Raw genomic sequence first — 25141 nt, forward strand, 5'->3', positions numbered from 1 at the left:
TCTATCTTTAGAACCAACTCTGATGAAGGATATGGATAATGTAAAGCTAATATTTATTGAATTCTTACTATGCGCCAGGTGAAGCTTATTGTAAGTACTTTATATAACTCAAATCACTCATTATCCGTAATAATTCTATCATTCCCAGCTTACTAATGAGGCAATTAAGGCACAGGGAAATTAAGAAACGTGCCCAAGGTTACATAGCTGAAATGGTGTATCATGCCTCATATGAAAATGTAGGAATCATGTATTTTCTGATATCCCTTTCTCAAATTCTATTTAAATCATTATTAGATAATGAGTGGGACTGAATTAAGATATTTCATCAACTCCCTACACTACTAAGGAAAGCAGCCCCTTAGACCAGAGAGATATCTTTTAAATCGCTTAGGATTGAATTTTTAAACAAGTTGGTAACAAGCATAGATGATAAGGCTCTAGAGAGGGAGCAAAGAATGACGTAAGCTTGAAAGTATGCATAGTGTTTCTATAGGGAAGACATTTATAAATACAGATAGAAATATGAAATTTTAGTTAGCGATAATGCCACCCATTTTTAGTGTTAGTGGAATACCATGTGACTGCGTGGTTATAGAAACTCAAGACAGCCTCGTTCCATCAAATGTGATTCAATGTCTAAATATATATTTTCAACTCAACATGTTCACGACTGAATTCCTGATCTTACTTCCCAAATCCACCCTATCTGCAGATCTCCTCATTTCAGTTGATGATCATTCTGTCCTTCTGGGTTTTGAGGCCCAAACCAGGGAGTCGTTCTTTCATTCTTCCACCTTTCCTTCTTCCACACCTCACTGCATCTGATTCATCGGAAACCCTGTTGGCTCCTTCTTCAACATGCACCTAGAATTTGACCACTTCTTACCACGTCATCCACTTCTGGCCACTCTGTTCTCTCATCCCTCTCTGGGATTATTACAGTCACCTGCTAAGTGGTCTCCCTGCTTCTACCCCTGCCTTCCCATGGTCTATTCTTGACACAGAAGCCACAAGGGTTCTGTTAAGGCCCAGTTACTCCTCACCTAAAGCCCTACGATGATTCCCCATTGCACTCAAGTAAAAGCCAAAGTTCTTACAGTGGCCATCAAGACGCTGCAGGATTTGACCTTCCACTACGTTCTTGACTCCTCTTCTTGTCTTCTTCATCTCACTTGTTCTTCTCCTGCCATACTGACCTCCTTGCTGCTCCTCATACAGCTGAAGCTTGCTCCTACCTTTGGGCTGTTCCCTCTGCCTGGATGTTCTTTCCCCAGACATCCACATGGCTCCTCCTTCACTTCCTTCCAGTTTTCCTCAAATGAGCCTCCTATTTAACATTCTCCCACTTCTGAGCCCCTCATTTTGCTCTATTTCACTTTTTTTTCCACAGTGCCAGGGAACTCCTAACAGTCCACGTTGTTCATTTCTTTATTATGACTGTTGCTTCTTCCCCATATCCCTTCATCCCCTCCTGCTGGAATGTAGGCTTCATGAGGATAGGACTCTGTTTCTTTTACTGATGAATTGTAAGCACCCAGAACATTGCCTGGAACATGGTAGATGCTCAATTAACGGTGAATTGTGGAATGAAGGTATTTAGGCAAGGTAAATATATCTTAAATGTAATTGGAAAACAGAGATTATTACTCAGAAATAATTGTAGATGAGCTACCCTCACAGCAGACATTGCAAGGCCATAGGCACCAGGTATGTGTTTTCCTGCAAGACAGGTAAGATAAAGGAAAATGTTTTCAGTGTGCAATGTGTGTTTTCCCTCAAATATTTAAGATCTGGTGAAATCATTCACCTCTTAAAATAATAAATAGAAATCCTTAAATCAACCTCATGAAGTAGGTTCTAGGATTTTCTAAAATTCCATGTAGAATCTTTGCATATGCTTCCATCCTTAACATATGCCAAGCGTACAGAAGGAGCTTAGCAGCCATCAACTTTTATTGTTATTATATTTTATGTAAGTAAATGTGCACTTTAAATAATTTTGAATAAATAATTACAAATGCTATTTTTTAATTGGGACTTCATAAACCTCATAAATTCAACAAACACTACAGCATGTCCTGTATTTCATCAGGTATTTAATTATATGTCTGTTTTGAATTAAGAATCCTCATAGTTTAAAAGCTGTAGTGAATTGCTTTCGTTTTTTTTTTTTTTTAATCGTTATTTATTTTTGAGAGAGACAGACCTTGAGTGTGGGAGGGTCAGAGAGAGAGGGAGACACAGAATCCAAAGCAGGCTCCAGGCTCCGAGCTGTCAGCACAGAGCCCGACACGGGGCTCGAACTCAGGAACCGAGAGATCATGACCTGAGCCAATACTGGACGCTTTAACTGACTGAGCCACCCAGGGGACCCTGAATTGCTTTAGTTTTTCAATCTTTGTGCAAGAAGCCAGAGTAGCATAGCTATCTAGTTTACTTGTGGGACGTGACTGGAACTGGTCTTTGCAAGATCTGTGCTTCTCTTCTTTTTAAGGTATGGGCGAATTCTGTCACCGAGATTACCAGTGGGGACCTCTGTGCGGAAGATGAGGACTCCTCCCCACAGGACCTCATCTACTGGGTCAGTCCACCCAGCAACGGGAATTTGGCTCTCAAGTCCTTTCCTGGCCAAAGCATCCAGAACTTCACCCAGGCTCAAATCAACAAGGGCCTGGTAGTGTTTGTACACACTGGTATGTCATAGAAACAATGTGAAATTAAAATATGTTTCGATCAGAGGCTAACATGAGAGTCAAACCTAGCAGTTGCTGACTGAAAACCACAAGCCATTCCAAAACCCTCTGGGCCCTGTAATTTTTTTTTTTAAGTGGCACATTTTTGTAAGGCTAATGATAGCGAACATCAGAGAGCATCTATAACTCACACATGGCTTACTCACATGGTCATGTAAGGTCGATGCTCAAATATAACGTTCTCAGAGAGCCTTTTCCTGACCGCCCATTAAAAGAGCATCTAGTCTTTGTCCCTCCCCCTCCCTTACTGACTTCCTGACATGGTAGTAGAGAGTGCTTTCTTTATTTGTTTGTTGTCTGTCTTCCGCACGCGAGTGCAAACATTTGTTGAAAGAATGAAATTATATTGAATACCTATTATGTGCCAAGTAATGGTCCTTATGTTAGAGATACATTAGTGAACAAAACAAACATTAAATAGGTGAACACGTGAATAAACTAATGAGTGACTATAACTGTAATTCTAAAAGACTCTGACATTAAAAGCCTTTTTTTTTCCCTTCCTTCTGTTAATCAATAAGCCAGACAGTCACTGTAAATCTGCAGAAGGGGTGATCCAGCCTGGCATTGTTTCCAGGCTGCCCTTGTCACTGGACAGAGGGGGGAATGAGCCCATTCCCAGCCTGTAGGAATGAATGGGAAGGTGTATGAGCCAGGGGGCATGATGGGAAAGCTGGCAGTCATACCTGGTCAGCCATTTTTATTAACTTCTTTGAAAATATAGTAGAGAAAATAAAGTTAAAAAAATCTTCTAAATTCAAATATAGTAATTTCCTAATCTTTGCAGTTAATGGAAAGAATCCCCACATAATCTGAAAATAATTTATTATGTGAGCGCTCTCAACTAGCAGTTCCAAACCCATAGCCTGAGGACCTCTAGGGTTAATTTTATTGCAACAAGATACTAAATCTACCACATACGGACCAAAGCATTGTTCCTAGACTGGATGATCTTTTCCATGTATGCATGTTCTCATTTTTTAAATGTGTGCAGATGTGCTGATTAATAAGATACGATTCATTTAAATAGGCACTGAATTAATAGGAAGTTTCCGCCAACGATGTGTGGTTTTGATTATTAGATATTGACAATCTGAGTATTATTAGACGAGGGCCTAGAAATGTTTTTATTTTTCGAAAAGATTATCGTATTTTCAAAATCCGGAGAACTGTTCTAGCGACTCCCCCAAGGGAAGTTTCCGATTCCTACAACTATGTAGTTTGCAATGAAAAGGAATCATTGACTCTCTGGCCCTTGCTGGCACCGCAGGAAGTGTGGTCACATGACCCACTTCATTTACTCTGCAGAAGTTCTCTGAGCCATGCGAGGTAGTGACCCCATTTTAGAGATGAAGAAACTGAAGCTCAGAAAGATGTAAGTTGATCTGACCATAACGCTGGGCTTTCTCCACTCTCTGCCACCCCACTGGAGGCCAGAGTCAGTTGAAGAACTACAGTGATTATTTGCAGCGAAGGACTAAAATGAAAATTAGCGCTCTGGACTCATTTAATTGTCAACTACCAGGTCCGTGTTCGCTTTTGGCTGGTAAGAGAAATAATTTCTCCTAAAAAAGCAGGAAGGACAGTTAAGGCAAGCTCTTTGAAAGTCAATCCATTCCATCTTCTAAACGGCTGCAGAGGCAGTGATGACCCTCAAAGTGGCTGGAGCCCAGCTGCAGGGGGGGCTGTTGCTGAGACCAGCTGGTCCCCTCAGCTACATCTGTCCATCATCGACCCCACACACAGGCTTAGGTTTAATTAGTCCCTCTTAGCATTTATATTTGCAAAGTGCTCTGCCATTAACCTAATTCATTTTTCACATAACAACCTAAGTAGGTTGATAAAGGCATGACGTGGTAGGCTAAGTGATTTCAGGCGCCCTTCGCAAAGTACTGTCAGAAAGATCTGAGGTTGTACAACAGAAAATCTATAGGTCACCCCTACGCTCACGTTTCTGTCCTTTCCTCTTTTTGGCCATAGTTTGATGGTTAGGGCATTCCCAATGTACCATTCTAGTATTCATTTTGATAGAATTCCTTTTGATTCCATTCCCACTTTGTTTCTGGATTCGTGAAATGTTGAAAGTGGCTAGTGGCAGAAAGCATTCTCTCCCTAATTTCATGTTCCATTAAATACAACTCTCGAAGTGCTATTTCTAGTGAAAACAAGCAAGCCAGCAAACAAACAAATAAAATTTGATTGTGGGTCCCTGTTTTAAATTAGGCAGACTCAGAATTTTCTCTCTCTCTCTCTTTTTTAAACTATGACTCTTGAGTGTATTGGGAACTTTAATAAAGTCTGTAACCTTTTTTTGTGAGGACTCAGAATTCTGGGTTTGCATAGATAACAGAAACTCGAGAGGCTGGCAGGCCATCGACCAGCTCTTTATTAAATTGTGTTATTAAGGGAGTACTTGTACGTAACTGCAGAGTCTGACCCTGCCTTCTTTGTTCCTTGCCACATGTCCCTGAGGGCAACAAAGAGGACATTTCTACCCATTACATGATGCAAAGACCCGTGGGCCTCCAGATTTACTGCTGGCTGAACATTTTCAAAGGGTGATGGGAATGCGAACATCAGGCTGTCTACATTGTGAGCTTGCCTGGTGCTTTGTGAGTCAGACTGGTAAAGCGCTCCTGGGGACGGGATCGATAGGGGGCCTGTCTCAATTTCTGTAACACACATAAGTTAATTTATAACTTTATTGATAGCACTAATCCTTAGAAGCGTGGGAGTACCTTTCTCCTCTTGGAGGAATATAACAAAAGCCGGGCCTGGATCACCTTCCCCACTCTTTGCCACCTTAGCAGAAAACAGCTAGTTTGAGTTCAGTGAATAATTAGAAATTATTTGGAGGGAGGGACTAAGTGTTATTTACTACCCCCTAGTTTTGACTTTAGTATTATTAAGTAAGCATTATCAATATTTCAGAAACTGCTTGTGTGTGTGTGTGTGTGTGTGTGTGTGTGCGTGTACATGTGTGCAGCATGCAGACATTACTTTTGGTGGCGTAAACTGATTCCAAGATAATAAAATGCAGGTGATGAATATGTTTAAAAGATTTTTTTTTAATTACTTGGAGGTAACATCTTTGCTTTCTCTTATTAGGTCATGGCGGGGAGGAGAAATATGCATTTTAGACCTTTATTACTGTTCTTTTAACTTCACATTTTGGCAACATTTGGCTTGCTGAGCTCAGTGACTCTATGCACACATTCTTCTGTTGATAGGGGGTGCTTGGCAGCGGGATCAGGTGGGAGACAGGGTGAAAGGGGGTGGCTTTTGCAGAACAACCAAAGTGACCAAGGCGTAATTCTTCTTTTGAAGGAGCCATGTCAGGAGGCTTTAACTTTCAGGTTACTGATGGTTTGAACTTTGCACCGCGACAAATATTTAGCATCACCGCTCGAGCCCTGACCATTAGCTTAGAAGTAAACCGAGGATTGAGCATCTTTCCAGGTAAGATTTTAACTTGAGTGCATTTGGGGTTAAGTGGTTTTCAATTTATTTAGAAAGTTCTACCTGCAAGGTAAGAAGTGCCATCATTTATCATCGAGTGATACCAACAACAGTTATAAAGTCACGGAAAGAATTCTGTCTTTGCAGGAACTCAGCAGAAACTAGGCCGGCTCTGTCCACCCCTTCTCTCTTTCCCTTCTCCTGCTCCTCAGAGAAGATGTGCCGGTGAAGGGCAGTGGGAGACCAGAGTCCCTGAAAGAGTCATGACGCGCGTGCACTTTTTCCCTACTCCCTCCGTAGGGTCCTTGACAAAGCAAGGAGGGCCAGGCTCTGCAGTGACCATCTGAATCTTGGATTTCCTTTTTCTAAATATAAAAACCCTGTGCATCAGAGGGCTGTGAGGGATTCCATTGAGTGCTGGCTTCAGGGCCCTGAAGCCTCTGGACTGCTATTTGCCAAGAATCTCGGCTTGGCGGAGATGGAAAAATCAAAGTGCACATCTCTGGCTCAATACCCTTATTGCGGGGATAGGGAAAGATTCACCCAATGGCAGAGGTAATAAAAAAGAAGAACAAATATTTAAACTTGCTATTTAAAAAGAATGCACTGAGGGAGACCAAACAGAAAACAGTTAAATTTATATTACAGTTTAAAAAAACAAAAACAAAAACATGCACAGTGACTTGTTTACTTGGTGTGTGTTACCAGTAAAACATAGATGGAGAAAGATATTCATCATTTCATTAATTATGGTTATTCTATAGTCACTTTAGCCGGTTGTTCTCAACCAGGAAGCTTTTAAAAATAGCAGTGCCTCAGGGTGCCTGGGTGGCTCAGGCAGTTAAGCATCAGATTTCGGCTCAGGTCATGATGTCACAGCCGGTGAGTTCGAGCCCTGCGTCAGACTCTGTGTTGATGGCACAGAGCCTGGAGCTGCTTTGGATTCTGTGTCTCCCTCTCTCTCTCTGCCCCTCCCTTGCTCGCACTCTGTCTCTCTCTCTGTCTCTCTCTCTCAAAAATAAATAATAAAACATTAAGAAAAAAATTTAAAAAACATAGCAGGGCCTGGGCCTTACTTTAAACCCGTTATACTGGAGTGTCTGCGAAAGGAACGGCCATCGTTATGTTTTCTAAGTTCCAGGTGGTTCTGAAGCACAGCCAGGATTGAGATCCGTGGGGCTAGGCACTGTTCTAATCTTTGAGTCCTGACATCCATGTGAGGTAGATGATATATTTATTTACAGGGGACCTGGCAGGATTTGTGGCTTACAGAGACAATGTGATTTAGCTGTGCCACCAATAAATGGTGGATAAAACTTGCATACTTCTAAGGGAGACCTAGGGAAAAGTCACAGTAACTTCAACAAAAACAGTTTTTTAAGAGAAATATTGAAAGTTTTAGTCGCCTTAGCATTTGAGCTCCTGAAAAGAAACCTTATTAAAGTCCAGTTAAAGATACGTTGACCCGAATTCTTTTATTCCCCAGACAGTTTTATGTCCCATAATTTTTCTCTGGGAATAACTGTGATGTTTTCATTGATTTTTTTCAAGGCAATTCGGGTGGCATTTAGTGTTTAAAAATTAGCAAACTAGGAATCTGAAAATGTAGTAATTTACCAAAAAAAAAAAAAAAAAGTTCTGAAATCAGAGTAAATCTGGTTGCCGCAAAAGACTAAATACTCTTCATCTATTCTGGCTAAACTCTGGTTTAGTAATTGATGACAGTTGTGTTAGCCTACAGGGGAGTTAAAGCCACCACAGCTTAGAAAGTTTTGGGTTTCTGGCGCCTGTTTTACTGAATATTAGTTTAGCAAGAAAAATATGTGAAAGTGGACCAAATTGTCACTTTTGTGGAATTATGCAAAACATGTAGTTTTCATAGCCCTCTGCTTAATATTTGGGCTCAGCCGGGAGTAACTGACTCCTTTCCCTTTCCAATGTGCCCTGCCCCCGTCCTGACACGGCCTCCCTGTGTCTGAGAACCCCACACCGGACCTTGTGCATTCTTCCTACATCCCAACAGAAGCGGCTCCATTTTCCAAGCTTCCCCTTAGCTAGCACCCAAAGTCGGCTATTGGTTTCCGAGTCGCCCCCCATCCCCAGATTGTGACTTGTTTCCAACTCCCAGCTCCTGGCCAGTAGGAAGGAATTTAAAGTTTCATGTACATTTCCATTAGGTGGCTATGTCTGATAAAATCTCCACTTGGGTGGGTGTGGAAATGACAAGTGCAGAGTCCCAGATTTACGAGTTGGGATGGACCTGACGGGTCAATTGGTCCAGTTGTTCTTGGTGTTTTTCCTATCCTAACGTCCCGAGTGGTGGGGGCCCCTCTTGGATCTAGTGTGGGCATGGTTCAGATGACCACACCTCCTCCTCTTTCTAGGGACGCAAGTGAGCCTTGCTCAGTTGGCTTCTCCACTAGCCACTGAAGGATGTTGGTCTCTGCTGCTGTGTGAAGGTATGGGGGAATGATGATAGATGCCCCACTCTTCCTTTTCCCTCAGGACACCCCTCATCATGACAGGTGCTGCTGAGAACAGGCTCTGAGTGACCTCTGCCTCCCTCATCTATTAGCCAGTACTTTGGCTGAAAGGGAAGGGAGGCACTCCATGCCCCCCTTCCAATGTGACTCCAGGTGTCAGCTGTCAGCTAACTGCTGCTCTTGTCAGACTCCAGTTGACCTATAGGTTCTAAAATATCGGGGAAATTCTAATGCTTTTTATAGAACTATAGATTTTATAAAACCATAATAGCAGGAAATCTATTCTTGTTATAGAATGGACATTCAGATACTATCACTACCTGTGTTTTTACTGTGCTTTTCATCTTTATCTACTACAGTGGATTGTTTTAAGGATTTAAATGAAAGAATGTCTATAAAAGGAAGTTGCATCACCCCTATTTGGCATGATGCAATGTTGATAAAAAAAACATTGGTGCTCAGGCAGTTTCAGAGTCATAGAACTAATAGGAATCATAAGCCCAAGACCGAGTGCCAACTCTCAACCCCAAATCTTGTGCTGGAATCATGGCAGCTTTTCTCCTTTCTGTGCATGACTGTGTTCCAGGGCTGTGTCCATTTTAGAACAGCAGTTCTCCGAGAATGAGATCATCATGGAGTCTCTTTATTTTGTCTCCACGATATATCATTGGTGGATTGACATACACAATCAGGAGAATATGCACAGCAATTTAGTAACAGCGATGATGATGTAGAAATTTTGTGTGTTTTGCTCCCTTCAAGTAAGGAAATATGGCAACCCAGCATCAGTTAACTTTATTTTTTTTTTAATTTTTTTTAACATTTATTTATTTTTGAGACAGAGAGAGAGCATGAATGGGGGAGGGTCAGAGAGAGGGAGACACAGAATCTGAAACAGGCTCCAGGCTCTGAGCTGTCAGTACAGAGCCCAACGCGGGGCTCGAACTCACGGACCGCGAGATCATAACCTGAGCTGAAGTTGGATGCTTAACCGACTGAGCCACCCAGGCGCCCCACTTTTTTTTTTTTTTTTTACACTAGTCCCCATACCAGTTGGACTTTGACCACCAGCCTGGCAAACTTTGGCCATGCTATTTTGCCTTCCTTGTGGACTCAGTCTTAAAAAGTGGCCCTGACTTGAGACCTGTAAGAATTTGTAGGATGAGCCAAAATACTTGTAGGAGTACTTAATGGGTGAATATTTTAAGGTTAACCATAGCTTCTGTGCCCTGCCTAGTTTGAAAGGCATTTTTTAACTCAGTTATTTTAAAGTAGGAAGGACTGCAGTTCTAAATGACCTCTTTTTGTGTATGAATGAAGAAAAAACATCTACTCAATGGATATTTTAATTTTGTTATTTTGTGTATGTATATGTATAGATAAATACTCATACACACATACACACATGTTCTATTTCTTCCTGCAAAATTTATTCCCCAGAAAATTTTATAATTTTATAACCAGTTTCTCACCTTGAATGCTACTATCGAATGTGTTTGTTTTTCTTCAGTTGTGACATGTTAGAACATATTGTGACCTCAGGACCTAGTTTTTCTGCATATCCAAATGGTACTTGGCTCTTTTACAAAGAGTGTTGGGGAGGGGTTGACTTGGAGAGTTTTTTCAAACTAGTCTAGAATATAAGCTTACACAGTAGCTGATCAGTGAAGGGTATTCATAGCAGACTGTGTTACTTCAATCCCCTTGGGGTTCAGTCATGCTACAGAGGGAATCACATCTCACCAACGGGCCATCTGTCCTTTGAGGTGGGAATTGAGGGAGAGAAGAAAGCAGAAGGAAATCACACTGTGTTGCTAGAGTTTGGAGCAGAGATTCCTAAAAACCTTTTAGTCAGCTAGTCTTGCAACACTGATTTGAATATTGTAAGACTTAGTGGGAGATAATACAGAAGTGTAAGAAGATTGTCAATTCTCAAGGAAAAAAATGAAAGGCTTACTAATTGGTGAACTAAGAGACTTAGACTTAAGAGTACACTAACCATGCATAGCATATGCTAAGGGTCCAGTGAGTAAGCGACCACTGGGTAAGCGACATGTGTTCAGGGGAGGGAAATCTCCCACAGACTGCAATAGTCAGGGGGAGCTCTTTGACCAGACAGGTCCTGAGCTGTCCCTTCAGAATAAGTGCATTTCAGTGAATGGCAACAAAGGGGTGAGCATACCAGAGAGCCCAGCATGGCTGTGGAGGAGAAGACCAGGGAAGAGGTTTGGCACGATGTGTTCAGAAAGTGGAGAGGAGAATCTGTTGGATTTGTTGAGTGATTCGTCACATTTCCTAACTCACTTATCAGTCCGGCACTGAGCTTAAAGTAGTATGGTATAGACAATATAGTGTCAATTTTAAAAATATTCCTTTCGGAGTAAGTGAGACCTACATTTGGCTATTAGGCAAATTGCTTAACCTCTCTGACACTTCTTATCCCTTCTTAGTGAGGAAAAAAAATCTGTATTTCTTGGGATTGTCATGATATCCACAAGGAATGGCAGGACTGCGTCTGTGCTGTTTCCTAGTACGTCTCTACCCCTTATGTAGAGGTTGTCATGTGCGAGGCACTTGCTAATGTCTGTTGAAGAAATGAGCAAGGCCTTCTAGCCTCATGACCAGGAAACTCTGGCTGTTATGGCGGTGGTTGTTTTTCGTGAAACAAACACAATAGGATATAAGTATGTTTGACAAATGCTGTATTTAAGAGAAGGATAAAGTAGATTTCTTTACTGGGAGACTCAGAGTCTTTCACATGCAGATTTGCTTTTCAAATCTCTAAGAGGTGCATATGGAGTGAGGCCTAGCCAAACAGATATGGTCATGAGCCTTTTATTGCCACACTTCTTATAGGATGGTCACTCTATGGAATATACAGGTAGGTAGGACCTTAGAGAAATCCTTCCCAAATTAAGTGCCTGGAGTTCACTGATGAAAATATCAGTGCTTGCAATAAAACGAGGTGGGGTGAGGGGAAAATGGTGTTTGGCTTTCTGTGAATTGGGCTGGACGAGAAAAGATGCTCATCAGTCAGTTACAACATGGAGCCAGCTAGTCTTGCTGACTGAGCATGCCCAGGATGGCTGCTGAATAGGAATTAAACCCTAGAAACCCTTCAGGGTTAGGCAGCTGGACAAGGGAACGGGGACTGATGTACCGTGGCTGAGAGAAAAGCGCTCTCGGTCTGGAGCGTCTCTGGTGGGTCTTCTCCCCAAAAAGGTTAAGACATAAAAGGTTATGATACTGTTTTAAAGAAAGAATCCCTCCTATCCACCACTACCTGCCAAAGGTAGCCCTGGAGGTGAAGGAATAAGTGAAAGAGTCCTTTATAAGAAAGAAGGCACAGTGGGATGGATGCCTGAGTGGCTCAGTTGGTTAAGTGTCCAACTCTTGATTTCGGCTCGGGTCATGATCTCACAATTCGTGAGGTTGAGCCCCGCGTAGGGCTCTGCCCTGACAGTGCGGAGCCTGCTGGGGGCTCTCTCTCTCTCCCTCTCTCTCTCTCTCCTATCTTGATCACATGCTCTCTCTCTTTCAAAATGAATAAATAAGCATTGGAAAAAAAAAGAAGGCTCAGTGGGGAAAAGGTCCAAAGAAAAGCTGAAGATAGAGAACTTTGGGTACCCAGAGACTGCACACATAAAAAGACAATCCACCTGACAGAATGAGGGAACCCTATGTTGGCAGGTAACAAAGAATGGGCCATAGTTGACTTCGTGTAACACTGACTATTGGCCTCCCCTGGCAACCTCAGATCCTGGGCCCCCAGCTCCAGAAGCTAGAAGAGGGCAGTGTCTGCAAAAATTTCAGCAGCAAAGAAGTAAGAGAAATGTGGGAGGCAGTTACAAGCATCACATGAGTATTTTGGGGTAACTGCCAAAATTGTGCCAAGGGAGTCCTGAACCCAGGCCTGAACTGTGTCCCTGAGGCTGACATTGGCAGACACTCCTGCCTCACCCCTAGAATCCCAGGACCTAGTACCCAGCCCAGGGGCTCAGACATTTTGTTTTGTTTTATTTTGTTCTGTTTTTCAGATCTACAGAGAGGTATACTTAACAAATTTTTAAGCTAGCCAAAGTATGCAAAATGATGATTTGATATACCCATACATTGTGAAAGGATTATTCCCCCCATCAAGTTAATTAACAAATCTATCACCTCATATATTTATCTTTCTTCTTCTTCTTCTTCTTTTGGTGAGAACATTTAAGTTCTACTGTCTTAGCAAGCTTCAATTATACAGTATATTGCTATCAACTGTAGTCACTGTGTCATACATTAGATCCTCAGACCCTATTCATTTCATAACTGAAAGTTTGTATTGATTATCAACCTCTTCTTATATTTTCCATCCCCTGGCAACCACATTTCCACTCTCTGTTTCAATAAGTTCAACTGGTTTTTTTTTTCAATATATATATATATATATATATATATATATATATATATTTTTGTAGGTAAGTGATAACATATAGTATTTGTCTTTCTCTCTCTCACTTATTTCCCTTAGCATAATGCTCTCAGCTACATCCATGTTGCTGCAAATGACAGAATTTCATTATCTTTAATTTTTTTTAATGTTTATTTATTTTTGAGAGAGAGAGAGAGACAGAGAGACAGAGCATGAATGGGGGAGGGGCAGAGAGAGAGGGGGACACAGAATCTGAAGCAGGCTCCAGGCTCTGAGCTGTCAGCCCAGAGCCAGATGCGGGGCTTGAACTCAGCTGTGAGATCATGACCTGAGCTGAAGTCGGATGCTTAACCAACTGAGCCACCCAGGCACCCCCAGAATTTCATTGTATTTAAAGACTGAATAATAATATATATTATATATATATATATATACACACATATACATATATGTATATAATATATATATACACATATATATTTGTATATATGATTTGTTTCTTCAAGATTATGGTTTTGTTTCCTTTGGATATATACCGAGAAGTGGGATGCTGGATCGTATAGTATCGCTATTTTTAATATTTTGAGGAACTTCCATACTGTTTTCCACAGTGGCTTCACCAATCTACATTCCTTCCAACAGTCAATGAGGGTTTTCTCATCTCCACATCCTCACCAGCATTTGTTATTTCTTGTCTTTTTCATAATGGACATCCTAACAGGGGTGAGGAGATATCTCATGCGGTTTTGATTTGCATTTCCCTGATAATTAGTGACGTCGAGCACTTTTTCATGTACCTATGGGCCATTTGTATGTCTTCTTTAGAAAATATCTGTTCAGGTTCCTTGCTTATTTTTAAATTGGGCTATTTGGCTTTCTTGCTATTGAGTTGTGTGAGGTCCTTGTATATTTTGAATGTTAACCCCTTACCAGATACGTGGTTTGCAAATATTTTCTCCCATTCCATACGTTGCCTTTTCATTTTGCTGATGGTTTCCTTTGCTGACCACTTTTCAGCTTGATGTAGTTCCAACTTGTTTACTTTTGTGTTTGTTGCTAGGCATTTTTTAAAATGTTTATTTATTTTTGAGAGACAGAGAGAGAGACAGAGAGAGAGAGAAAGCACAAGCAGGAGAGGACCAGGGAGAGAAGGGGACAGAGGATCCGAAGCGGGCTCTGTGATGACAGCAGAGAGCCCTGTCACAGGACTCGAACTCAAGACCCACAAGATCATGAAGTGAGCCAAAGTCGGATGCTCAACCGACTGAGCCACCGCAGGGCCTTTGTTGTTCAGCGTTTTAAAGGGAGCCTCCAAATCGAAGGCTCAGAACAAAGCTCACACGTCTAAAAATCTTACCCAAAGCCAGCTTCCCGCTTTGTTAGTTAGGTCCCACTTTTAAGAGCTTGATATGGTTTAAACACTGTAATTAGTGGCCCTCACTTTCTAAGGCTACAATACTTGATAAGTAAAGCAAAACAGATGTCATTCAGGAGGCTTAGTTCTTATTAGGTGGTTGACTGATGAACTTGTTTCATAAACAATTTATAAAGTGCCTGCTTCAAGAGCTACCCTGCCAAAGCATAATGCTAAGCCCTTAGCAGGGCTAAGACAGAATAGATAAGGTGAGATTCTGGGCCAGGAGGACTATGAGACTCGCTTTCAGACCTGCCACCCTGTAAGGCTGGGGACATTCCCTCCCAGTCAGTGTGAAGTAAAGGGGTATGTAGTCCAACTCTGTGCTCCCAAACTGTGGTCCACGCACCTTCTGGTCTGTGAACTGATAAGAAGAGAAAATATTTAGAATTTTGTATGCCACTCTGACCTTGCTGTGACATTGTATTGTATTTTATAAAACTATCAGTGAACAGAGGATTGGGGGAGGAGGGAAGCCCTGATCCTTCACCACAGACCATTTGAGAACCACTGCCCTACCCTGCATGTCCCAAGCCTCTCTGGGCTTTAGTTGCCACATGCGGTCGCATTTGCACACAAACTCGTGTGTTCCTGGTTCTTCGTCCCTTGGCATTTGCAAAGGTCCCTCCCTCCCTCCCCACAACGTCCGTGAAGCCTGCAGGTCTGGGGTCCTCTGGAAATGTTGCACGTTTGCTCAAGAACCCACTTCTTCCCCAGATGCCCACGGATGGACACTTCATTGAACACACACAGCCACAGGCAGGCCAGGGTGCGCCTGTCCCCCCCAGGGGAGGGCACTGTCTCTCGTTCTCTCGGTGCACATAGCCAGCTCCCCCGTCCTGCACTCCGAGCCACACACACTGCTATTGCCTTTTACCCGTGGGGATCAGTAAGCTGTGCAGGACCAGGCGGGGACTGGGGAAGTATGTTTCCCTCCTTCATCTCCAGCCCTAGTGGCCAATCACATCCTTAAATAGATGCCTTCGGGATCATGAGCCCCTCACAGCACAATTTCCAGTTAGAGCTGGCCAGTCCCGTGTGTCTTCCAGAATTTTCAGGGCTCTTTGAGGATCATTTTGTTATCTGGCAGCCTTCGTAGGCTTCATACTTAAATGCCTGCTTTCATCTTCCTTAGGTTCCACGAAACCCCTTTCATCCGGTGACCTGAGAGCTGTGACCAATGATGCGGACAGCACAGGAAACAGAACTGTAACTTTTACGGTTATAAGTTCCCCTAGACTTGGGAGGTTGGTGTGAGTAAATTCTGACAACAGCACAGAGGATGTTTCCGTGTTTACGCAGACTCTGGTGAGTCCTGACATCCGTGCAGCTGGGCAGGGCTGGGTGGCTGTGCAGGGTGGCCCCTGGCTCGCCTTCACCCTGTCAGGCCAAGCCCACGTGCCCCTTTGCCCAGGCAGTTACGCATTTCAGCCGTGCTGGTTTTCGATATCAGACATTTAGTAGTAGCACAGGATGACACAATTGTCCAAAAACGCTAAGCAAATTCAAACTCCGTGTCTAACACATAAAAAGGAATCCTTTTATCACGAAGACAGATTTAAAAGGAAGCCCAAAGCAGAGGAGCGGGAATAAATCCTGCAGGACACGTCTGGGTAACATTTATATTTAATGCGTAAAATTATCAACATTATTTAGTACTGTATTGTTAGATGTGTGTATATATAAATCTGTATTTAATCTGTGGCCAGAACCATCTGTTTCAAACTTCACTAGCACTTTACCACCACCACCATCCACGTACCTTTTTATTTAAATGGATAAGCTTTCTTGAATATGATTCTTGCATGCTGTTCACCCTTCTTTTTCCATTCTTAAACAGTGGGTACACGGATTTGATAGCTGATTTGGCTGGAGCATTACATGACTAGGAAATTTAAAAAAATCTAAAGTCATGTTTAGGAGAAATAACAAAAGTGTCCACCTTTAACCTTAGACCCATTTCTCTCCAATGTGATATAGCAGAATTGAATCTGGCTTTTGCCTTGTAATTGCCTTTGTCCAGGATGCATGGAAGGGAGCAGATCATGAGGCAGTACAATCTCTGAATATAGCACTGAAAAGAGGAAGTATAAATTCTCTAGTTTACAAATGCACTCTGGAGGAAGAAAAAAAGGGTTAGGATGAACACTGCAGTGTGTGGGGAACTTAACGCATCAACACTTGCCCAGGGTCAGTTTGCATTTTAAATAATGACAGGAATGATATCAGTCCTATAAGGATGCCTTGGCTCTTGCCCTCGTTCTTTAAAAAACAAAACAAAACAAAATTAAAAAACCCTTTTTTACGGTGATCATGCCAAGCATTAACTTCCACTGGGTTTTCACTGCAAATACACAATCTTTTAGCTGAATGTGGTCTAACTAGGCTTTCGTGAATATGTAGCCAGGATCCACTAGGTTATGCTGCGGTAACAACTCTCAAATGTCATGACTGACAGTAACAAAAGTTGATTTCACGCTTATGCTGTATATGGGCTGCGAGGTGCCTACAGGTCTGCTGTGCACCTCTCCTTTATTCCAGGACCTAAGGGGAGGGGGCAGCCCCTCTCTTGGACACTGCTGTATTTGCGGCAGAGGAAAAAGAAGTGACGCTAGAAACACACGATGACTCTTAAAGTTTGTGCTCAGGTATGCCAGGTATCACTTCTGCTCACATCTCGTTGACGAAAGAGTCACACGAACAAGCCTGATGTCCGTGGGGCGGGGAAGGACAGTCCTCTCACAGAGAGCAGACCCTGGATAATTGGAAAACGACAGAACACTCTACCATAGGGGGCTAGCCTGGTAATCTGAAAGCTGTTTATGATACATTTTCCCATGAAAACAAACCACTTTCATCATCCAACACCATTATAAACAGGAATTAAAACCCCAGCCTAGTTAAAAGGCTTGAGGGCAGGCAATAAAAGTCTTGATTGATTAGAATCCAATTATTGTAAGGTTTTAGTTTTCCTCTCATTATTCCTTCCTCTTTAAGAACCAAGAGGCAAGTGTCAAAACATATTAGCAGTGGCGGGTGTTGGCTGGGGCAAGTGAGGTGTTAGATTGGGGCTCAGGGCTATAAGGGCCCTGCCAAGGGGTGTCCGGGACCAGAGACCTTGGGTCCAACTGTTGGTCTTTCCTGTGGACACAGGGCAGGCTCATCTGGAAGCACAGCCTGGGCCGTGCCACAAGTCAGGCATGCTGAGAGAGGAGTTTCATTGTTCTTGAATGGACCAGATGTGTGGCTCTTCTCAACATACAAGGCCTTTTCCTCTCCAAGCCAAGCACCCACCGGGCCAGCAGCCCGTCCTAGTGCTTTTGACTCAGAGGACAAAGGCGAGCTCCCTTTATTGTATACAAGGCCCCAGATTGTGCATCAAGTCCTGATGCGAGTATATTCCTGGACACGACAATTCCTGGGTCCTTGAGCAGAGCATAGGCTCGAAGACAGCATGTGAGATATACTTAGAGATGTAGAAATTCAGCCCAGTGGCCCACACTCTGTGTCTGTGGTGTGCGAGTATGAAACAAATACCTCATTTATGAATCGGGTGCCCTGTGGCTGCCGCTTGATCTCCTGCTGACTGCTCATGGCTGACGACAAGTCTCTTGGCTTCTGAAATCAGACCTGGATTAGCTTTGTGAATTATGGCAAATTACGTGTCTTTTGAACCCCAGTTTCCTTATCGGTAAAATGAAGAAAACAGTAGTAATGATAATTGAAACCATTTTGAACATTCATCATGTCCCAGGCGTCGTCCTAAGCTGTCTTCTCTACTACTGATGATCTCACTTTATAGGCTGGGATCCTAAAGCACAGGGAAGTTAAGCAACCTTCCCACAGTTACCCAACTCAGGGGCAGCCGAGCCTTAACTTGAACCCAGGACTTCTGACACTAAGTCATGCTCCTATCCACCAGGCTGTCCTTTCCTCTAGGAGCGTGTATGGATTAACACAGTTGATGGGTGCAAAATGTCTAGGACACCATTCCACATGCAGCAGACACGAACTAAATGCTAGCTAAGGCTGCTGTTACCCTTTTTGTTCTTGGAAATGTGTGAGGTTCCTTTCCTCTCCCAGTAGCTAAAAGACTGGTTTCACAAGAGGAGGCAATTTTCTGGGACACCAGAATTGGCTGCCATGTTTATCCTAATGTGCTACTGTGATCTAATGAATGGAAATGAGGTCATTAGAAGAGGGTGACATTTGCCTGTCACCTGTGACCCAATGACTGTGTCCCTTTGGGGGAGAGCCCCCGGTGTTCTGGAACACATTTCCCTGATGAGAGCAAGGGGGCTGAGGAAATGTCGGGATGGATGGAGCTCTTCAATATTGAGCAGAACATCGGCTGGAAGGCAGAATGAGGCCAGGGCTGGGAGGCCTCCAAAGATCCCACCCCAGTGGACAGAGCAAGGAGGACCCAGGGGAAGGACTCCTCCCCAGAGCAGCTGCTGCAGAAAAGTCGAGGTGGTTTGCAGGATATGTTGGGCTAAATGCCTATGAATAAACATCATCGAAATACCCTGACTACTCTTTCACTACAGTAGTCATAAAAAAAAAAAAAAATCAATAACGTGGGGAGAGGAGAGGGTATCCTGAGCAAACTCTGTAAGATAGACACCAAAGTGTGTCTCAGTGTGTGTCTGACTCAGTGTGTGTGTGTGTGTGTGTGTGTGTGCATGTGGTGTTTCTGAATATGAAAATAACACATGCTTATTATAAAAATAAAATTAGAAAACATTAAAGTGGTACATCTGTATTGTAAAAAAAAAAACAGGGCACCATCAATAAATCCAATACAACTGGCGTTAATCTGAAGACATTCAATTCTGTTTAGCTTGTGTGTTCAAAAATGTGCAGTTTTATTTGTGACTTGGGAAGAGGAAGACACTTAGTATTTATCTTCCTAGCTTTCCCATTTCTAGATCCTCTCTCCTTTTTCACATGCAAATGGAATGTAAATCGTTTCCTAAAATCTGCAATTTTATGGCCTCTGTTGAATAGGATACTGCTCGAGACTCTGGGCCATTTAATCATGGCTCAGATTTACTACCCAGCAGCTCCAGAACAATTTGAGACATAAAAGAAGGGGCAGAGGCAGGCTTTGGAGGTGATGCAGATAATCAAAACCTTTTCTCTGGAATTACTTAATGAAGACATTTATCAAGCACGTATTACGTGCTTTGATTAGCCCTCTTCAGTTTAGTTGGTGAAAAGAGACATGACTCAGGCAGGAATCAAGTTCAATTGTAAAGGGAGTTTGGAACTATGCAGCCATGTTCATGTAAGCAAATGGCTTTGATTGCTTTCTGGCATTCTGTACCAGTTTTTCTAACTTCAAATTTTCAAATTTCAGTTAGCCAATAACCTGCTAAGTGTCCAATTGGGAGAATGTTTTAGGCAGTTGATGTTTGAGTTCTCTTTCACACCTTTACCTTAAAGGACTAAGTTGTTTCCAGCCCTCTACCACTCTCGGCTGGGGAGGCAAAGCCACCGTATCAGTGTGCACATAAAACCCACATCCTTTCTTGTTTTTTTGATGGATACATAAAAATGACCATTTTAATCAGTGACTCTGGATGGCTTTAGCTTGTGAAAGAAACCTAGACACTCCATGATGCTTCATATCATACTTGATCGAAATAATTGTAGGCATACATTTGTTACGTTATAGCTCAAAATATTTTCTTATCCCAGAATAAGCTCACCATTTTTTTCAAACCATACCACGTCAACCTACCAAGATAATCAAGTAACACTCTTGTTTTTTGCGGTACTATCACATCTGCCTAAATGGGAAAAGCTAAATCACAGAACTTGTGCTGAAAATCTTATATCCTGAAGAATTAAACATACACCAAGAACGTGAATCGTCAAATTTTTGTGAAATGGAAACTTTTTACATTTGTAGACACTTAGTGTTCATTTCGAAGAATGTGTGAACAAAGTATGAATCGAATTCTTTAAAGCACTAGTCCTTTCCAAGGAGAGCACAGGGCTAATTGAGTGATTTTCATTCTGGTGCTTGCTTGGATAATTTGGAATCATTAAAAAGCAAAGTGTTCTGGTTTTGAGGTTTTTAATGTCTGGCCTTTTTTCTTTTCCATAAAGCCAGTAATTGCCTTTTAGCCATTGTGCTTTTGTGGCAGGATGGTCATCCATCTTTGTCTCTGCTGCGGCAACACAAACACAGCCTTCCAGGGCCACACTTAGCAAACAATGCAATGGATTCTGTGCTGTGAATTTTGTCCAATTACCTCTTCTTCCAAAGTCTCAGTCTGTTGCTCAAGATAACGCTCACATTTTAAGAAATTGCAAGCACATTTCCCGTGGGATAGAAATTAATTTATCACAACTTAATGGCGAACACAGCGGGATCGCTGAACTTTGGCCCTGTAGTTTTCTGAGCAGAGAAGGATCAGTGTCTTTGTGTTAATGATCACTCTGGCCTCCCTGTCCCTACTTTCCTGAGGTCTCTTCAGTAGCAAGCTCCATGGTAACTAGACCCAGTAGTCATTTTGGGCACTTCCCACCCGTGTTTTGTTTTAGTAATTTGGATTTTGCCATTACAAGTCACTGGATTATGTGTCACCATATTTTCTACATGTAGAAATACTGCATTGTCACTTACCTACTCATTGTTCACACTGGAAATTGGCTCGTGGGTCCTGGCCCAGTAGCTTTGAATAACCAAAAATGTTTCTTGTTCTTAGAACTGTTGGCTCTTTCTTTGAAAAAGCAGATAGAACTAATACCCATTTAAATGAGAGCGGTTTATCTTTTCTCCTTGTATTCATTTCCTACGGCTGCTATAATAAATTGCCGCAAACTTGGTGGCTTGAAATGGCAGAAATGTGTTATCTCATCGTTTTGGAGACCAGAAGTCGGGACTCCATTTCACTGGGCTGAAGTCAAGGTGTCAGCATGTTGTTTCTCCCTCTGGAGGCTCTGAGGGGGAATTCCTTCCTTGCCTTTGAAAGCTTCCGGTAGCTGCCAGTATTTCTTGGTTTGTAGCTTCATCATTCCAGTCTCTGCTTCCACCGTCGCTTTCCTTTCTCCTCTTTTGTCTGTGGCAAATACCCCTCAGCCTCCCTCTCGTACAGATGTATGTGATTGCAGTTACCTGGATAGTCCAGGGTAATTTCCAGTCTCGGGATCCTTAATGACACCTGCAAGGTGTTTGTCAAAGAAGGTAATAGTCACAAGTTCAAGGGATTTGGCTCTGATATTGGCCTACTACATTCTTCAGCGTACTACATACACTTCTCTACAAAAAAGCAAGATGTCCCATACTACCTTCTATTTCTTCCGAATGAATTGATCACCTTTTCTACAATCTTGTTTGGTAGTTTAATTAAAGGTTTCCATGCTTTTAATGGCATAAAGCCCATGAAAGTCAATGTTTACTTCCATGTAATGTGGATTTGGACCTTTCTGCCAGGGAGGGCTATAGATGGCTATATTGTTAGGCTCCTTGAAAACCTTGTTGATGTGGCATTTTTATGGAAATTGGCTCAGTCGTGGAGGGGGCATGGGTAATTATTTGGACTTGGTTTTCAGTTGCCCACTTCTAGCTGGAGAGTTCCAGATATCACCATTTAGGAACTTAGGTCTCCTAAAAATGCCTCTTCTATCCATTCTCATTGAGGATAATCCCTTCTGGGACTTAACCCAGTTCCACTTTTTTTAGCAGGATGCCTGGGGTGCACCCTCTAAGCTGTGACTCCCTGGGCTGCCCCAGACTTGTGACCTCTCCTGGGAACCTTGAGCCCTCCATACCCAGCTGGTCTCTACACACGTGATGGTGCCAGTCCTGGTAAAATTAATAAAGGGCACAGAAGGAAGAGTCATTTATCTGAGCTCATCCTTCAGGAGCACAGGACCTTGTTGTCGTCCAAACCTTAGCGTATAGGACTTTTTGGTTAGCCCAAATGAAATCTTAGAGGCTTTACCATTCTGAATTGTTTGGCTTTCTACAGTCTCCTTTCTCTGTGAACATCTGCCCAAGATAGAGACTTTTTGGACACTTCTGTTTCCCTTGCTTCTTCTGGACAACAATTGTCCTATCTAGAGACTTGGACCTTTAACAAAGCCATCGTGTCGTGGAGAATCAAGTGAGTGGACTGTATGTGACCCTTTCTCCCTCCCCCTTTTCCCAGCTGACTCTAAGACAGTATGGTTACTCTCTTCTCCAGTGGGAATTTCAAAGCTGTGATTGACTTTTAGGCCCCACTGTGGGAAAGATTAGTGTAAAAGGCTTATGCTGTGATTTTCTTATCAGGACCATAGGGAGCCACATTTACAAAGACCCTCGGAATGAAGAGATGCTCCAGAGTGCTCTAGCCTGCCTGTGGCTGAGTTTGACAGTGTTATTCTCTTAACACTCAGTCCTGTCCGCATGTACTTTTGTGGACCTACAGAATGTGCACACTATTTTAGGGGAAGAATGATCAGATTCTATATATCAGAGTGCTCCCACTTCACCCCTGCGTTCATCCAAGGCATTCTTAATGACCCTTAGCTCTCTGCCTTCAGGTTTCAAAAGCTTACCTTTAAGAAAATAGATGTCTGCCAGTCACCTTGGGGCCAGAAAGGGGTTGCCTTCAACCTTGAACCAGGTGGAAACTCATTCCCACCTTCTTCCCTCTAAGGTCCTGTGAGAAAGTTTGTCCCTGATATACAATGGCAGTGGCATAAAAGAAGTCGAATACAGTTTTTCTTTAACTTGCCTTTTGTAATAAATACAGTATATAGAATGAGCTATTTGTTTGAATTCTTACAAGCTCTAGCCCATAGTGGTTTTCTCGTCTTACACATACCTACCAACTGACTTTTTACATTACTAAACTCCTTGAAGTTGGAGCGCACATCTTACGAATTTCTTGGTTGCCTAGAATCTTCACTGAGCTTCCCATGGTGAAGGAGCAGGACAGTGGAAAAAGCATGAATTCCAGAGTCACGTGGGACTGGATTAAAAACTGGCTTCTCCCACTTATTGGCTATGGGTGAATTATTTAAATGTTCTGAACCTCGGGGTGTTTTAAAATCTGTCAAATGGGTATAATGAGGCCCCTAACACAAAACTAAATAAAATGAGTTATACACTATACCTTGCAGAGTGCCTGGCACGTATGTAGGGCTCAGTAAAAGTTAGGTACTCTTTGTGTTTTTGTTGAATAAATGGTTAAGAAATGTCTTGGATCGCCTTATTTCTACTGCTTCCTAGTATAAACATATAGTTTATAATTAAATTTTGTAAAGCACTTGTTAAGTAGCTTGTTCATTTAACAAATGTTTATTGAAATGTCAAGTATACGATGGTGAACTGATACTTATTTACAAAGCAACTGGAAGTAAACTTCTGGAGCCTGTGCCAAAATCCAGCCTAAAACTTCCTTTGTTTGATGAGAGAAAATTTATTTTATTAGGTATGTTTTAGAAATTTCTAATTATTGAATATTTTCATGCCATGATTCTTTTTAAAACAATAAGTCTAATCTTTCATCTTAACCAGAATCCTCTGATGTCCTAGTGAGGAGGTGATTATTGAGGACTTAGATGCTTTATTGAAAGACCCAGAAATGCCCAGGGCATGTGGCAAAAGACTAATTAAGTTAAATGTATATTTACAAGTGAGATATTAGTCCGTATTTTAATGCAGCAATGGAGGCTCAGAGAGATTAAATGACCTACCAAAAGCCACAGAGCTGAAATTGGGTAGCATTTATATTGGAATGTAGGCCTGACCAACCCAGGGTTCAAATTCTATTACACTCCTCTGCTTCCATTTTTATATCAGTGTGTGTCCTTTTCCTCCTGGGAGGAAGAAGAGTCATAATTCAGGCAGTTGGAGCCAAAGAGGCCCCAGTAAAGTGATCTAGGAGAAAGGGCTCTTATCTGTAAACATGGAGATATGGCTTCTGGTCTCAGCTCTCCTCCCAGTTAGGCTGGTGATTACGGGGGGAGATGGAGAGAAGTTCCCTAAATTTCCAACCTCTCTGAGGTTCTCAGCAGCCTCTCAGCTGTAAAATTTAACCCATCATAGAAAAGTCAGGAGGGCCCTTGGCCAAATCTGTCTCTTTGGCCTCTGACAAATGTTTTTCTTTGTGGTTCTGTAGTCATCAAGGATATGAAATCCAGAAGGTTTAGATCTCGGAGATCCAATCGTTGCCATCACATTATCACTTCAAATAAAAGCACTACCAGGGTCTAGGATTTTGACCTATGTATTCACCCACTTACAGGTTAGGTAGGAGTACAGCCTTGTTAAAGTATTAGAGAAATGGACATAGTTGGAGGTGGGGGGTCGGTATATTGGGATAGGAAACCACCATTTCTTGATGTCAGAGTGCCCAAGGCATTTGAAGGTTGTCCTCACTCCCCCGTTCTGCATACGCTTAGTCATCAGAGAACAGAAACTATTGGTCTCTAACTGAAGTTGATATAGTAGAATACTATGGGATTTACTTTTTTAGATTTTTTTCATTGTTATTTTGAAATAATTTCAAACTTACAGAACAATTGGAAAAGAGTACAAAAATTCCAGTATACTCTTCACTCATATTCCCTGAATGTTAACTTTTAACTGTCTGCTTTATCATTCCCTCTACAC

The 25141-nt window shown here is 42.3% G+C and overlaps 1 protein-coding gene across 1 annotated transcript in view; it reads left to right on the forward strand.

Moving 5' to 3' along the window:
- Positions 1-25141, forward strand: part of LOC124510183 (chondroitin sulfate proteoglycan 4-like) — a 56235-nt gene that overhangs the window by 23345 nt on the left and 7749 nt on the right. The window contains 4 exon segments of the mRNA XM_047076948.1: positions 2498-2696; positions 6084-6215; positions 8600-8674; positions 15662-15834. Coding sequence (XP_046932904.1) covers positions 2498-2696; positions 6084-6215; positions 8600-8674; positions 15662-15834 — 579 coding nt within the window.

Source organism: Lynx rufus, unplaced genomic scaffold, assembly GCF_022079265.1.
Source record: "Lynx rufus isolate CCGP_SWC_20201006 ecotype Redwood Valley unplaced genomic scaffold, mLynRuf1.p SCAF_1, whole genome shotgun sequence".
Classification (NCBI taxonomy): domain Eukaryota; kingdom Metazoa; phylum Chordata; class Mammalia; order Carnivora; family Felidae; genus Lynx; species Lynx rufus.